Source organism: Rousettus aegyptiacus, unplaced genomic scaffold (genome assembly GCF_014176215.1).
Source record: "Rousettus aegyptiacus isolate mRouAeg1 unplaced genomic scaffold, mRouAeg1.p scaffold_m13_p_1, whole genome shotgun sequence".
Taxonomy (NCBI): Eukaryota; Metazoa; Chordata; class Mammalia; order Chiroptera; family Pteropodidae; genus Rousettus; species Rousettus aegyptiacus.
The window spans coordinates 139659240-139677018 of NW_023416284.1; the positions used below are offsets into that span (position 1 = coordinate 139659240).

A 17779-nucleotide genomic window follows, 5' to 3' on the forward strand; every position below is an offset into this window, starting at 1 on the left:
CTTTTAGCCAAAAAATTATTGATATTTACCCACATATTTATCTTTTCTTTTATACTTTATACATTTAGTAATGCAATGGTTTCCTTGGGGATTATTTTTCTTCTGCCTAAAAAACTCATTTATTTAGCATTTGTACTCGTGGAAGTGTGGTTTGTGATATAGTCTCTCAATTTTGTTATTTTTATTGTTATGTTCAAACACTGTTTGCAAAAGATATTGGTCTCTTTTCTATATGCGATTAAATAAAGATTAATCTATATTTAAATAAATAATTTTAATTTCTAATTGCATTTATTAAATCTACAAAATAATATTAAGGAAGAGTGACTATTATAGACATTCTCATCTTTTTCCTGAATTTAATGGGACTTACTTCTTTTCTATTTTACTCTTAAACATGTTTATTATTAATGTGATTTATCTTAATCAAGTATTATTCTTTCTTTATTATTTGTTTTCTAAAAGTCATTTTTAAGTCAAGAATAGTGAGCTCTATTAAGAGTCTTTATAATATCTAATTGATTATTGTACTTTTATTCTTTTTTCATCAATTAATATATTAATATTATTAAAAACTTTACAGATTTTTAAATAGAATAACAAAATATTTCATTTTTTTCCTATAAGTTTGAGGCACTCACCTAACTTTTTTTGGAAAGTAATTCTTTCTTTCTTTATTTTTTTGCCCTCTTTAATTCCCCCCCCCCCACCCCGTTCCACCACTGACCTAATGGATATTGCTGTCTCCCCTTAAGAACTAGATCTCTGAGGCCAGGCATCTCCTCTCACAAGCACTCCAGGCCAGCATGGGGGGTGGGGGTGGTGCTCAGTGCACCCCGGCATGGTCCATGGTCCATGGCTCCACTTGGGGCACGAACCCAGGGTCTTCTCCATGTAAAGCAAAAGTGCTAACCACTACACAATGAAGCCACCCCCAAGAAGTAATTCTTAATAAATTTTTTTTTTACCCTCTCTGCATCTACCTGCCCTGCATGAATCAGAAGTAGTGATCTCTTTTTTTTTTTTTTTTTTTTTTTTTGAGTTAATAAGATTGGGCAGTGTCATGCCTGGAAAACTTGCATTATCTGGAGATATTTTTATTTTTATAGATGAAATTTTAAATTCTGACTAGATCAATAGAGATTAATTATTCATGTTATTTAATTAAGGTAGAATATGGGATTCCTAAGCAATTATAAAAAATTCTTTAAATATTTGAACCAATGACAAATATGTAAACTTAAAGTTGAATTTGAATTATTTTTTTGAAGACAAGTAAAGTATAGAAAAATTTTAACCTACTATCATTATATATAACTATCTTTTATCCTTATTTTGTATTTTTACTGCATAGAAACTATAATTTGAACTTAAGAAAGTTCTTCATTTTATTTTGCTGTTAAGAAACAACTTCGGGTTTGGATTTCTAGAATTGATTTTTTACTTCCAATTAATTTTAAGAATTATTTTCAAGTGCTCAATTATTTTCCTATTTATATATTATCTTACATTTATACTTACATATTATTATTAAAGTCATCATATCTAACATTTTAGAAATCTTAGTATTTTTTGCCTGAATAAAATATTGAAGAAAACTACTAGTTTGTAGCGGAATAAGCAAGAGCTTTGAAGTCAGGCATCAACGGATTCTAATGCTGGCTCTGTCACTTTATAACTGTATATGATTTTTGACCACAGGATGCCTTCCTGTAAAAGAATACTACTTGGAATTGTTTGAAGAGACAGTGAACTCTTAAACACTTATTGAGGGCTTACCCTATGGCAGCCATTGTTTCAAGTGCTTCATGATGAGCTAACATTTAATTTTTATAACTGTATGCAATAGCTTCCATTATCATCACTTTTTTAGAGAAGATGACATTGAAATAAAATTTAAGTAACTGCCCAAATATGCACAATGGCAAATGGCAGAGCCAGAATGTAAACCCAGTTTGGCTCCAGTGTCCATGCTCATACCACTATTCTCCATGCGTATGAGGCTTCTAATTTGGTTCATGACATCCTCTAGGCATGTAAATACTTATCCTTGTTGCTTAGCGAAGTCACCAATGATTTTACATATATTCAAAGTACTATTTCACAACAAGATGATTACTCTGGTAATTATACCATCAATTTAGCTGAAAGAATAAGAGAAATATTTCAAACGAATATAGTGTAAAATAATAAAATTTTCCAATTCGTCCTGAATATAAATTCATCTGATTCCTGTGGTATTTTCTTGAGTCTTAATACATTCTATTTAGAAGAATTGTTATCATACTATGACTTCTACTAATTAGTAATAGGTAGTTTGCTTATAGTATACTCACCTGACTTTCATGTTTCAAAGACTTTTGATGAGATATAAACTGCAGGCTGTGCAAATGGCTCATTCAAGGGAGTTTAATTTATGAATGACTGTACTGAGAGTACATGGTGTGAAATTTGAAAGAAAGATAAATGCTCTCTTTTTATAAAGTACTAGTTTCCCAAGGACAGGGGTTGGAGAGTGTCAGGCATCAGGTGTTTCCTCTTTCATTCCATTCACCAGAATAACAACAAGGAAGAGATTCTGCTGGAGGCAAAGGTCTTAGTTAGGTCATTCATTACTGAAGAGAGAGAGATGGTGTCAAAAAGAGAAAAGGCTGGGACAAGAATGAAGAAACTAGACTGAGACAGAGCTGGTAGAAGATGACTAATGGAAAGGTCATGTTTTCAAATTATACTCTATATTTTACGGCCAAAATTATATGCTATAGTGTTATTCACTGATTAAGTTATTTGCATTGTTTGGGAGAGTTAACTTTCATGAATGTCAAGTAACTTCTGAAAAAAAAAAAAAAAACCTTGGTAAAACAAATAGAGAAATGCTGCTTCATTCCCTTGCAAGTAAGATACTGGAATTTGCAAATGAATAAGTTTTTTGGCTTTCTAACATAATAAGTGCTATAATATTGTTCTTAAAAAACTCTGCTTTCTGAATTAACAGAGACAATTTAATATAATTTTTACAATGCCTAACTTTTTAGCATTATATCAATATAGAAGATTTATTGTTCTAGAGCTATGTGTAAAATTTTGAGGAATAATGTTTAGCTCTTAAGGCAAGATCTATATATGCCTAGGCCTTAAAATAAGTAGTTATTAAAGATAAAAGGTCAATTATATTTAAATTATGTTAATTTGGGCTGCAGTGCCACAATAATTTTGCCAGTGTGAATTTCTCTAAAAGGGCACGTGCCTAATATCCATGTTCTTACAAAAAGTAAGCACAAGTCCATGTACTTAAACCAGTCATACACACACACACACACACGCACACACACACGCATAAAGACACAACACATACATAAAAGTATAAAAAAGTTTCAACATTTTCTCTGTTTTGTAATAACTGTGATTATTTTTTCTTTTTGCCAGGTGGTATTTTTGAATATGTGGAATCTGGCCCAATGGGAGCTGAGGAACTTGCGTTCAGATTTGCTGTGAACACTATCAACAGAAACAGAACCTTGTTGCCCAATACCACCCTAACCTATGACACCCAGAAGATAAACCTCTATGACAGTTTTGAAGCATCCAAGAAAGGTAACTGACAGATATTTAACATTATGTTTTGAGGAATTCAATTGTCCACGTATTCCTAAGAGATTTCTTAATTCCAAGTATAATTAATAATTTGTTAGGAATATTTTTATGAAAAATTTCTTTCTAAAATGCACATAAATTTTATTGGGAAAGGTAAGTGCTATGATTTCCCATTGCAAAAAAAAAATTGCTTATAACAGGAATTAGATCTGAGATAGTTAAATTGTTTCTCTTTCCCCACAATACTGTTTTATTAATAAATTATTTCTATTTTTAAGTACCCATCTAAAATAAAACAATATGTGGCAATGGATTTTTACCAAGTTTTGCAACCCATTCTTATAATTTATTTGCATTGTCTGTCAATTCTATAATAGTAATACTGTGGTCTCAATTTATTGACTACCTTGGAAATTCTGTAATTCCATGTGACTTCAAAAAAGTCAGCTCAATCTTAAAACATTATTGGAAAATTTTGAACAACCTTTAATTTATGTATACTCCATGCCAATATCTTTAACCCCTTGATGTTTCTTTGTGTAACTGAAAATAAGTGAATAATGATATAAATATTATATTCTATGAAGCAATAGTTGGAATACTTTATTAATTTTTATATCATTAATTATGTTGTAAAACTGTATTTTAAATTATAAGAATAAGAAAATAATTTTGTGGAATGTGAATTTAACAATTATACAGGAAGGAAGATAATAGAAAAAAACTATTATCAAGATATTATTTTAACCCAACAATAGTCTTAGTAGTAAATATATTTTGAGAAATGTCTCTATAGTCTTTATCAAAGTACATGACTTTTTTTGTGTGTGTAGTTAGCATTTATGTAACAATAATTCAATTTCATAATACAGATTTTCTCAAAGGAGTGGACTTACAAAGCATTTGTTCCAAATTTCTATTTTTAAAACAATATTTGCTTTCTGTAATGCTAATATTATTTTACTAGCTACCTAACATTAATAGAAATGTACATAATTATTTATAATTCTAACTTGGTGCAGATTTCTCCTAAGCTCATTAATATTAATGGATACTGATAAGGTACAATATTTCTTGAGATGAAAGAATCCTTCTTTTCCCCCAGCAAACTAGTGTTTATCAAAGCCTACATTCTGCCTGCCCTTTGAATTCACATCTGTATGAATACAAATAAGTTTCCATATTTCAGAACCATGTCAGGGTGATGAAAGGTTCTAAAAGCTGAATAAAAGGGTAAAGGTTATTGTGAAATACTGTATTTGTCATCCTAATTGCAAAATAAGTCATTAACTGCAAGACAAGTGCATTTGATTAGTGACATAGTTCATGATTATTTCCATTAGGAAGAAGAAGCTCTGTCTCAGTTGAGATCATTTAGACCAAAGAATATGAAATATGAGTGCAGTAAAAATAAAATATTAATAGATTTCTCAATGCTGACTTCAAAGGCACAACATAAAAAATAAAAAATAAAAAACAGACTAGAATGTTCTAACAACAAACAGGTTACTATGAGGTATTAAACTTATTTAGTTTTCAAAAATATTAAAATGAATTTACAAACATAGTCATCCATTAGAATCAAATTTGATTACCAACTTCGAGCAGAAGCTAGGGAAAGCTCAAATAGTGTATTAGTAACTTTCTTTGTGAGATGTTGAAAGGGTGAATGTCATGGTTTTGATATTAGGAAGCTCTTGCACAGCAATATGTAAAAAGATAATATAAGGAAGAGATCTAATATAGTATTTTTAACCTTGTGGGCCTCTTATTTGAATCACATATTGCTTTTAAATGACCCCTCTTATTACTGAAAATTTATTTGAAACACACTTAAGAACTTTCTAAATAACCCAATATAATGTTTTTAGCATTCCTTGATTTGTGATTTGTCAAAAATTTGACAAAGGAAAACTTTTTATTCTGTGTATGTGAATTAAGGTCCAAGTAAGTGAAAAATTTTAGATTCTAGCCTTTCTACTGATTTAGAATTTTAATCATTATTTTCAAAGTAAGACTATACATATTTAAAAATTATTTAGATTATACTAAATTTTAGGAGAAAATTTAACCAGTTTTTTTAAACTAAAATTTACTCAATTATTAAATATCTCTATGCTTAAGAGTCTATCTATCATATTGCCTATTGTGGAGCAAATTTCCTGAAAGAAAACATCAGAAAATTTTACATATTAGAATTGTAAACTATTTTGGAGGAGTTGAGTCTGAACAGCCAACTGATGCCTAAATTCCAACAACAATTCTCTTTAGCTCTGTTTAAATAGTTACATGATGGGCAAAACCTTGCCTCTAGAAGCAGATTATTTCATTTTTGGATAATACTTATTTCTCTTTAAATTTAATTATTGAATTTAAATTGCATCAAAATTCATGAGAAGCTTCTAACCATTTGTATTAATTCTTCCTTTTCCAGCCAAATAAATCAAACTTAAGCCTCTTTCACTAGCCATATCTTCAAATATTTAAAGATGATATTCATGTTTCCCGTAATTATTCACTTTCTAGGCCCAAACTCATTTCAGTGTATCTCATAGTTCTATCATAGTATATCAATTCTCACCCTCTAGTATGTTTATGCCTCTCTTGATTATTGAGATTATTATTGATATGAATAAAATTTCCTAGGAATAAATACAAACTTTAAAAAACAATTTAGGCCAATATAAAAGACCAAAAGTCAAACAACTAAAGGTGATTAAATTCTTACCTAATAACTTTGATGTTCTTTCTGCTCAATGGGGTTAATCTATATGAAATCATCCTTTTTGAGCCATATTAGGTTTTGTGTGGGTGATTGTATGCACAGCTCGACTTCTATCATCAGACATATGCAAATACTTACTTATGCATAGCAAAAGCTTTCTGGATGGGAAGAAGGAACCTAAGGCCTTCTGATTAAGAAATTGAAATTGTAGGGACTCGCCAATGAATTTGGGAAGGAACGCTATTCCTCCAACTCCCTGACATGAATTATTTTTTCAGAATGAACGTCCCCACCCCCCGCCTTAAATTCTAGAGTATTCCTCCTTTCTGTTCTAACCTCTCTCCCTCCCTTGACATTATTTGTAAAGTTATTCGAATGTTGAGTGGCAGGTGTCTGGATGAATTCATTCCCTTCTAACAAACTGAAAATATTTTGAATTAGATAAAATGTAAAATTAGCTAAAAGTAGATATTGTATTAAAGAAAAACATATCAAAATAATACCTTTGGATTTACAATAATAATGTAGTGTTAGCACACTGGCATCACTCCTCTCATTATTGACAGACTTCTATCTCCTCTTCAGCCTGTGATCAGCTGTCTCTTGGGGTGGCTGCCATCTTCGGGCCTTCACACAGCTCTTCAGCAAACGCTGTGCAGTCCATCTGCAATGCTCTAGGGGTTCCCCACATACAGACCCGCTGGAAGCACCAGGTGTCAGACAACAAAGATTCCTTCTATGTCAGTCTCTATCCAGACTTCTCTTCACTCAGCCGTGCCATTTTGGACTTGGTGCAGTTCTTCAAGTGGAAAACTGTCACAGTCGTATATGATGACAGCACTGGTAAGAAAAATCAGTAGCCTTTGGGGCTGTTTTTTAAATATCAATAATTTTCTAAAACTTATTTGAGATTCTTACTGTGGTCTTGCTTTGTTTTATTTTGCTTTTTTAAATTGAGGGTTAGAAAACCTTTTGGAATCAAATATCAACACTAATTTCACACATCCAAACAAAATATAAGCTAAATCATATTTTTTCTCCATATTTTTAAAAGAAGCACTTTTTTTAAATCAAGGATCACTATAAAATTTGATAAAGGATAGAGATAGTATAAAATATAATATTGAAATATTTATTAAAAAGTTTTGTCTGCTGAGTTCAGGATAGTTTCTCAACTTAAACTTTCATAATTGGCTGTCAGTGAAACTTATCAAGAAATTTAAAATTTGCATTAACATTTTTCTAGCTCTTTAGGTGCAACAAATGTTTATGAAAAGTAATAACCTTTATTTGTTTAACAAGTTTACATTTGAAAAAGTGTTTTTCTCAAATTTCAAACATTATATTCACTGACATATACTCGAGTTTTTGGAATTATTTATATGCAAATACAGTTTAGGGACTTGGAAAATAGAATACAAAATTATTTATATGCAACCTCTGGCTAGAGGTTGTCTGTGCTTTCCTGTTTAAATATATGTTATTATTATATATGAGCATTTATCTTGAGCTATCAATTAAAAACAAGTTTCATAGAAAAGTATAAGAAAGTAGTAAAAATAAAGTATTAGCTTTTTTTTGCAGTTATATTGTTGAAGGGAGTGCATGTTAGTTTGGTTATTATATAGTGATAAGGAGTTTCACCTTAAGTTATTTATCAATGACTAAACAGTGCTCTGTAAATTAGAATTTTAAAATATTTTATTCTAAGGTATTTCACTATACCTTGACATTTACATCAAAACTGAAATTCATTTGAATTTAAATTCTCCCAAAGTATGCCAAGAACACACTTTGTTCATTCATTCAATATTTAGAACTATGTGCAGAAATTAGTCCATTTGACAATAAAATTGACTATATGGAAATTGGCAGATAGAAATTCTCTCAAGAGAACAGGGAACAGAGGTTACAGGGTTGGAAAAACAATGAAAAAAAATTAACACTTTCATTGAGATAAGAAAGAATTAGTCTGAATGCACATTAATACAATAATTTTGCTTTTCTGATTAAAAAAAGTGAAATATTTCAAATAATTTTAACTTTCTATGTACATGATTTCTCTAGGTTGCATAATGTTTTGGTCCAAGGCACCCTCATGTATAAATTGGTCCACAAATGTTTATAGATGGTCATATACAGAAATATATAAATATAAATACACATGCATTATGAATCCATGGATTATTTACTTCTTCATTCCCTCTGAAATAATTCAGGTGAATGTTGCCCAAATATCAAGTACTTTTATATATATATGCACATACACATTATATACATATTTATATACACGCATAAATATATATGTGGATGTTGTACATGTCGTACTTTGTACTTGCTCCTTATCTTAAAACTCATCATAGAAGAAAGAAAATTGACAAATATTCAACATTTTTATGGATATACAGTTATCCCTCAAGATCCCCAAGCGATTTGTTTCTGAGGGGTTATGTTTCCTGAGAACATGAAAATTGCAGATGCTTGGGTCCCTTTTATAAAATAGCATAGTATTTGCATATAACTTAGGCATATCCTCCTATATATTTTAAACCATTTTTAGGTTACTTATAATATCTAATACAATGTAAATGCCATGTGAATAGTTGTCATACTCTATTGTTTGGGGAATAATGACAAGAAAAATAGTTGTACATATTCAGTACAGCTATCCTACACTTAACTGTACAGCACACATCAGCAACAATATAATGTTTTTTTTTTTTTTCAAATATTTTCAAATCTGCATTTGACTGAATCCAGGGATGCAGAATGTATCCATACAGAGGGCTGGCTGTACCACCTTTCTTCACTGGTTGTGTGTGTGTGTGTGTGTGTGTGACATTTTTATTTCACATATGTGGTTTTTGAGTATTCGAATAAAGGGATAATGGAATTTGTGATTGAGGTTATATCACAGTTTGGTAAAGAAAAGCTTCATATATAATTCATACAAAACTCATATGTAACTGACCTTTTGCTTTAATAATGTTGTAAACATATCATTGAAGCAAATTTAAATGGAGAAACATATATAATTAGTTAACTGGTTATATATAGTTTTAATGGAGGCTTGGCCTTATACTAAATTGATTAAAAATACTTTGTTTCTATTTAAAACAAAATGTCACTCTTCTCACTTCGAAGGTGGCATAGACACTTGGAGGTGGCATAGATACTTAGATGTTGGTGCTGAGAATCACTGCAGAATGATTCATAGACTAGGTATAGCTTAAAAATCCTCTGAGGATAAAGGTTTATAATTTCTTCCTTTTATGCAATCTATGATTAAAAAATAATTGATTTAGCACCTGCTACATTCCAGTTACAGGTGTGAGTATATTCCAGTAAAATAAACAAAATCCTAGTCTTTGTAGAGTTTTTAGTTTCTATTTAGGGGCACATGATTGTTCATTTTGAAATATCATTTGTAATGAGCTAATTGCATTTTTAACTGACTACTTGTAGTCCTTTTACTTTAAAATACTTTTGAGAACTAGGCTGTTCATGATATTTTTTATAGGATAAAGTGACTCTAACAGAGGCAGATTTCTTTTGAAATATATTTATAAATGCATAGAAGTCAATTTTCCTTGTCTTTTTGGATATGTTTAAAAGTCTCCAGGTAGAATTTTAACGATAGAATTGAACAGAGAGAATTTTTAAACTTCCATGTGAACAACATGACTATTTGATCATGTGGGAGGAAATTTGATCATAGCAAGGACTATGGACTGAAATGGGAAGAAAACCCATCTCATACTCAACAAGATAAACATTATTGACTCCATTATGGACTTAATGTATCTGCTATTTACTGCAGAACACAGTGTGCCATTTTATTTATGTTTCCTTTTTTTCTTTCCAGATTTATTTATTATGTATGCTCTTCCTCCCATTTATATTCATTTCTATTTCATTGTATTGTCCAGTTTGATACATGATAATTATACTTCCATCCAGTCTTTGCTCCTACCCCTAAAACAGATGGGATGATAGATGAAATATAGTGCTGGAGTGGGAGAAATTCTTAGAATGATGTTAACAGGAGCTGTTTATTTTTTATGATAATTAGCATTTGTTGTTGTCGTGGATGAATGCTTTTAAACACCCTGAAAGTCTGTTACAGCTCTGAATGATGTCCAAAAACGAAGGAAAAGAATTGGCTTCAGAAACAAAGCTGTGTTTCTGTCAGTCATTTGGAACATATGATTCATTTTAAATATAAACTAAAAATAAGTTGGATAGCTGTCAGCTTGTAAGCAATCCAGCATAAGTTGTGAATATTTGCTTTAAAATCCCCGTGTTTCATTTTTGTTTATAGATCAGCAGTCCATTAAAAAAAAAAAAAAAAAAAGAAAGCCTAACTCTGGTCTAGTAAACAGAAGCCTAGGATTCTATTCTCATGTTTGCTACTAAATTACTGGTGCACATTTGGAAAAGAGAAGAAGGGAATAGAAATGACTGCAGAAAAAGGCTATAATGCACTAGGCACTGTGGTAGTTGCTGTTATATAAACTATTTCACTTAATCTTCAAAGCAATTTTGTGAGTCCTAAAGAAAACAGATTATCACTCCACCATCCTTGCTTCTTCCAGTGACTGGATCTATTCCCCAACAGAAGCCCAAGACAGAAACTTGAATATCTTCCTGATTCCTTCCTTTCTGTGGCTCCATTATCAAGCTCTAATAGTTGTCAATCCTACACCTCTCTGATCTCTCAAATCTCTCCATTTCTTTCATCCTCTCTACCACTTCTTAGGTCAAGGTAACCATCATCTCTTACCTGAATTATCATTCACAGCCTTGTAACTGGTCTTCCCATTTCAAATCTGTATATACTAATCCAGTCTCCACATTGAGTAATTTTAAAAAATGCAATTCTACTCCATTGTCCTATTAATAGTTTATCATTGCTCTAAGGATAAAGTCAAAACTTTAAAAAATGTTTTATAAAACCTAGCATGATCTAGAGGTACAGGGACTATATCATGTCAGGTTTTATGAAACTTTTATCTACCACCATTCTATCACTAGCACCTAGATATTACCTGGCTTGTAGAAGTACCTTAACAATTATTTCAGGAATGAATGCATAAAGACATATTACTAAATTCATTGTTTAGACAAAGAAACTGCCCAAGCTTAATTTAGATTTGGTAGCTTTTTAGTACTTGGCATTGAGTAAATACATTCAACAATAGTTTTCATATACATAGACATGGTTTCCTCTATCATTTTAAAATTTCTGTAAGAAAGCTAGAATGAATTATGCTTATGTTATATTTCAAATGCAAGTAAACATATATTTACTGTTATTTGGACAATTATTATCAAGCATCTTCTGTATACCAGGTGCTATGTTAGGCACAAATGACAGTATTACAGATAAAACTTTACTGTCTCCATGGGTTCAGAGTAGAGTGACGGTGAGAGAGAAAATATAAGTAGGACATTATTATAGAATAACAAGTACAAATAGAGGCAAAAAAACAATATTGTGTTAGCTTAAGAGAAGAAGATTTTAAATCTCCCTAGAAAACAGAGGAGAGTTTTGGAAAAGGTAATATTATCAAGAAGTTATCATGAAGGACAAGTAGAAGTACTTCAATTAGAGAAGAGGCTGAAGGGTATATCATGTATAAATGTGAAGCCTGAGGGAGCCCATTTGTCAGGGAACTACAAGCAGTTCATTATGACTGAGCATCAGAAACAACAAAGATGAGGAATGATGAGGGAAAATTTATTAAAGGCCACCATAAGAAAAATCATAAAAGGCATCCTACTAGCTACTTTGCCTTCCTCCTCTGCATGGTTACAGCAGTACATTATGTTTATGTGATGTGACCCTGCTTTCCAAACCACCATTGAGTGCTCAGGGATGAGAGTGTATTCATTCAGTTCCTTTCCTAGGAACTTAGAAAAGGACATAGAGAGAGAGATACCAGGTAACCTGGACTATTACGGTGACTATGTTCTTTGATGTCAGAACATTTATTCTGGGTTGAAATCCTGGCTCTGATGTATACTTTTCAACAACTTATTTGACCTTAAAAGCCTGAGTTGACACATATGTAAACCGAAGATAATACATACGTCAGGGGATAATAGTCATGACTAGTGAAATATGTAAAGTGCCTCATAGTGTCCACATAGCAGAAGCTTAAAACTCAAAATAATACAAATGCCATTGGCTATGTGCCATTTATTCCTCATTCCTTATTATTAATTTCACTCTTTAATATGATAAGATTTAAACAGAGAGAGTCGAGATAATTTGCCAAAGGTTACATAGCAAGTTAATGGTAGGTCTGGGTTTTGACCCTAAGCAGTCAACTCCAAAACCCACTTTGTTAAGTATTGTAATATAGTATTAGTTACTATGTTTCGATTTGGTTAATTTTGTTATTTTTTAAAAACAGAGAATGACCTAATCAGAACTATTTTTGGCAAGTCTCTCTGACTACAGTATGACTACTGTACTGGGGCTACTGAGTTATGGTGAGGAACAGGACAAGAGCAGAACCAAGAGAATTTCTGAATTTGTCAAGTTCAAAAAAGAAAAGTTTCAATTAAGGGGACTTTGACGGAGTTGAGGAAGAGAATTCTAGGTAGATTTAGGAGATATAGGTTGTAGGATTTAGTAAGTAAATAAGGGGAGGGAATGATAGAGACAGACAAGATAAGAATTACTTCCTGCTCTGGGCTACTAATCAATAACAGATTCACTTTAAAAGGAGAAAAAAAGAGATTTGGTAGAAGATATAGTAAACCGGTTCTAATATATTAAGCCTGAAGCATCTATGAAATATTCTCTTGGAATCATCCAGTGGTATTGAAGGTATAAATGCATCTTGAAGAGGAGGAAGTTAGAATGGGCATATGATGCTCTCATTGACATTTTGCATTTTGCTCTGTCTTCCATTTGGACTTCTTTGTCATATGAGGAAATAAGAAAATTGACCAAAAAAAACAGAGTTATGGTACAAGCAAATTTAGTTATGTTAATGAGTAGACAGTCATGAGGTGAATATAGACATAAAAAGAATTCAGTGGAGAAAATGTATTTTTTTATTTAATGAAGAAAACTCAGTCATTTTTTAGGTATTATAATATTTATCAAACAACATTGATTAATTTCTATTACATGAATATAGGAAAAAGGCCAAGGCTTTTATCCTAAGCAAAAGCAGAAATGCTTTCTTTCCTAACTTCATTAACTTGGATGAAGTGTATTTATAGACTGTGTTCTAGATACATCTGTGTGCTTTTAGAGTTAACTTAATAAAATATAAAATAAATTAATAGTAAAAGTTTATTTTATCTCAGACCTTTGTTTAAATAGGGTAAAATAAAATAATTCAATAGAAAAAGTTAACATCAAAACATATATTCCTGGAAGATACTAATTTTTGAAAAATATAACAATTTTTATATTGTAAAACATATAACAAAATAATTTCAATCTTATTTCAGGGAGTACAGTAACTGGATCTAAAATGATTATGTGTTGTATATTCCTAGTATAAAGCTTCAAGTTTTCTAATTCCAAGTGGCAATACAATTAGCAATTATGAGTTAAGCCTAATTACTTGGATATAGTTGATTACATAGCTTGGTGTATTAGAGTTTCCACAAAGTTGGTTTTGTTTGAACATAGTTTCTTTATTTCTATTTAAACAAGCCTAAAAATTATTTGGAACATTATTACTTGGGCTCTGATTACATGAGAAGGAATTTTTTAACCATTCATAAACTAATCTTTTCTCTAAGTTCTAAAATCTTTAAATATATGTCAACTCTAAAAGACAAAAATAAAATTTCTAACCAACACAATTTATATTCACATATTTCTGCCTATAGTGATATAAATACATATGTACATCTAAAGAAATACAAGGGATAGGTCTGGTACCAGACCTCAATGATCAGTAATATTTGCCTTTGTTGGAAAAAACAATGTGTGTGTGTGTGTGTGTGCGCGCGCGCGCTGTGTGTGTGTGCTGTGTGTGTGTCTGTGTGTGTGTATGAAGTGAGAATTCCTTACTAATTCCCAGACACTACCGGTTTGTCTAAATTTCAACCTACAACATTTTGGCAGCATAGGGGGTAGGGTAGTATTTATATTACCTTTTCGATGCACTTGACAATTTTGACTACTCCCTTTTTCAGGAGAAAAATAAAACTCTCCTACTTTGGTTTCTGTGCCATCATTTTCTCCTATTACTCCTTCATTTCAGCCATTTATTCCCATTCGCATACTCTTAAACTCCTTTTCCCCCCTGCTCCTTAGAAGCTGATGTTCAAGGCTTTAGTCTCAGTCTTCCTGTTTTATACTTGTTTACCTCGCTCTCCCTAACACCTTTTATTTAATCCATGCCCCCTCTGACTGTGCAGTCATGTCTGCTTAACGACAGGGGAAATGTTTTCAGAAATGTGTTGTTAAGATATTTTATCATTGTGCAAACATTATAAAGCACCCTTACACAAACTTAGATGCTGTAGCCTACTATATGCGCTCCTAGACTATGTCGTATACCATCATCATATATGTGGGCCATTGCTGACCAAAATATTACATGGCACATGACCATATGGTGTCTACTCACTGATCTACATCTTCAGTTGTTTCTACTGAGCTTCATACTCACAGATCTAGATACTCATTGATCATCTTTATATAGATGTCTCACAGGTACATGTAACTCAACATACTAAAAACCCAACTCATTATCTAGACCCCAAACTTCCCTTTTCTCTTGGATTATCCTCTATATGGGATTAGCCAGCCAGATCCCTAATGATCATTTTAGATTCTTGTCTTTCTCTCTTTCTTATTTCTGGTGAATCACTTAATATTTTTAATTTTTATCTTACATTTTTCAAATTTATCTCTATCCTCTATCCCTACTATCTGTCTTAGTGAAAATCATTATTTACCGCCTAAACCATGTTCTTTCTGCCCACTGCCCTATTCAAGCGCATCTGTTTGATACAAATTGTCTTTCGTGAAATGACAGTCTGTTATGTCATTTCTAGACTTAAAGCTGTTCAGTGGCTCCTCAGTTTTCAGAAGAATGAGTGCTAATTCCTCATAATGCAAGCAACACCCATCATTGGCACTTTTATTCCCATCTGATTTTACTTCTCTGGTATTTCTTCCCTCAATACTTATATTACAACTTTCCTTAAATAATTGTAGTTCTTCCTTACCAATCATGCTCTGCCATCACAGGTCTCTTTTGCTGTGCAGAAATTTGTTCTCTCTGTCTTGTTTGCCCTTTCCATTGGTGGTGCACCACCTTCAAGATGCATACTAAAATATTTTTACAAAGTATAAAAGTGAAGAAACCTTCAGACTTCTACTCCTGTGGGTGGATGATTCTATTCTTTGTGTTTATAATGCAGGAATTAGTTTAGTTGATAAAATAATTCATCATGAGTACTGTAATAAAGCTTATTTTCATCATACTCATATAACTCATTTAATAAGGGTGATGTTTTTCTGGGCATAAGAGTCCTAATTATTTTATAATTAATTCATCCATTTATTCACTTCTTCATTAAAAAAAATTCATTCCTTTATTTGGTCCACAAATAATTATCAAACATTTGCTAAGTTTCAGCACTGTTCTAGGTACTGGAGATGCAAGAGGGGACAAAAGAGACAAAAATTATTTGTCTTGTGGAAGTTGCATTCTAGTGAAGGGTGATGATAACAAAAATATGTATATTATATAGTATCAAATATGATAAGTGTTATGGAGAGAAATAAAGCTGGGAAGTATATAGGCAGAACAAGGGAGAAAGTATTGCAATATTGAGTTGTGAGAAGAGATCCTATTTAGAAGGTAACACTTGAGCTAAGACTTTAATATGCTAAGGAAATATGCCATAGGAATATCTGAAGGAAGAGTGTTTCAGAGAAAAAGCAAGGAGGAAAAACATAACCAGTTGAGAAAGAGATAAAGAATTTCAAGGAAGGTAGTTAATTTGTTGTTTAGTTTGGAGAAGGAGTATGGGGAAACTGAAAAAGATTTTTGTGACATTGTTTTACATGCATGTACATGTTTATATGTGTATACAAGTACATATATGATTATATACATATATATTTCATGATTGGCTTGGAAACAGTAATATCATTTTTTAAAAAATAGCTTAGCGTAGAGACGTTTCCACACAGAGGCTCATTTTTATATGAGTTACTTAGTAATGATTATGGTCCATAGCACCAACCCCTAAAAAAGTGACAGCATTCATTTTTAACTGTAATAAGACTTCAGGTAAAGAAGAGAAATGAGTCTAATATATATCTATTTCTGTAAAATGTAGTAGATTACTTATCATATGTATATTTGAGTCAAAATATATTGACTGTGTATCAGAAACACCTTTTTAAAAATTCGGATCCTGAATATTTTAAAACTTACATTTGACACTCATGGTATATTAAGTTAACTGCCTTGTAAAGCATTTTTCTCTGTCCTACTCAATATGATGTAAATGCTTATCTTGTTTTAAATATTCGGTATATAAAGTATATTTGGGAACAAAACTACCTAGATAAAAAATTTTGAGGAGGCAAGAAATTCTAGACAGATAATTCTTCATCATTATTTCAGATTATTTCAAATGGCAGATAGTTGTGTCCACTCTGATAGTACTTCAGTGATTCAAAAAAGAACTTAAGAAATAAATGTCTTTTGTGTAAATGCATTAAACACACACTAAATCTACCCTGTGATAAACAGAGCCTTGACTAGTAAAAGCTAACGACAATACAAAGCCTTGCAACTCTCCTTACCTTTATGTAACAACCAAAGATGTTTTACTATTCACAAACAGTTGCATTTCTGTAAACCCAATCATTTATCTTTTGATAAAAAAAAAAAAAAATTCTTATATAACAGATATTAAAATGAAAATCCAAAGCACTGGTTCTTAAATTTAATTGGTATCAATAATAGGATTTCTTAGGCTACAATTAAAACTAGAGATTCCTAGTCCAGGTTCTATGATTCAGTAACTCCTAGGTTATAAACAAGGACTTGCAACCGGTAGAACCATTATTAGTGTTTACCAATATCTGGCTATAGCTACTTCTGCCCCTCAGCAGTTTATAGTTGCCTAATCCTTGAATTTAAGTGTGGTCATGTGGATTGCTTTAGTTGATGAAATATGAGCGGGAGTGTTGCTCATTTCCAGGTGAAAGCATTTAATTATCTGGCTGTAATTCTCTAGCTTACTCATTCCCTGACATAGCAATTGTGCTGTGTGTTCAAAGCATTCTAAAATGCTGAGTCAAAATATCGAAGATAACTTCCCTGGAAAGTTATTTAGATCAACAACATACCTTGCTTATGAGACATGATTTTTTTCTGTTAAATATGAGACATGATTTTGTTCTGTTAAATCACTGTGATTTGTGGGATGATTTTTCTTATCATGTAACTTAATCTA

At 31.6% G+C, this 17779-nt stretch overlaps 1 protein-coding gene across 6 annotated transcripts in view; it reads left to right on the forward strand.

Moving 5' to 3' along the window:
* Positions 1-17779, forward strand: part of GRIK2 (glutamate ionotropic receptor kainate type subunit 2) — a 545286-nt gene that overhangs the window by 181797 nt on the left and 345710 nt on the right. For all 6 annotated transcript variants that reach the window (XM_016124557.2, XM_016124559.2, XM_016124558.2 and 3 more), the window contains 2 exons: positions 3427-3594; positions 6905-7162. In XM_016124557.2, coding sequence (XP_015980043.1) covers positions 3427-3594; positions 6905-7162 — 426 coding nt within the window. The remainder of the gene's footprint in view (positions 1-3426; positions 3595-6904; positions 7163-17779) is intronic.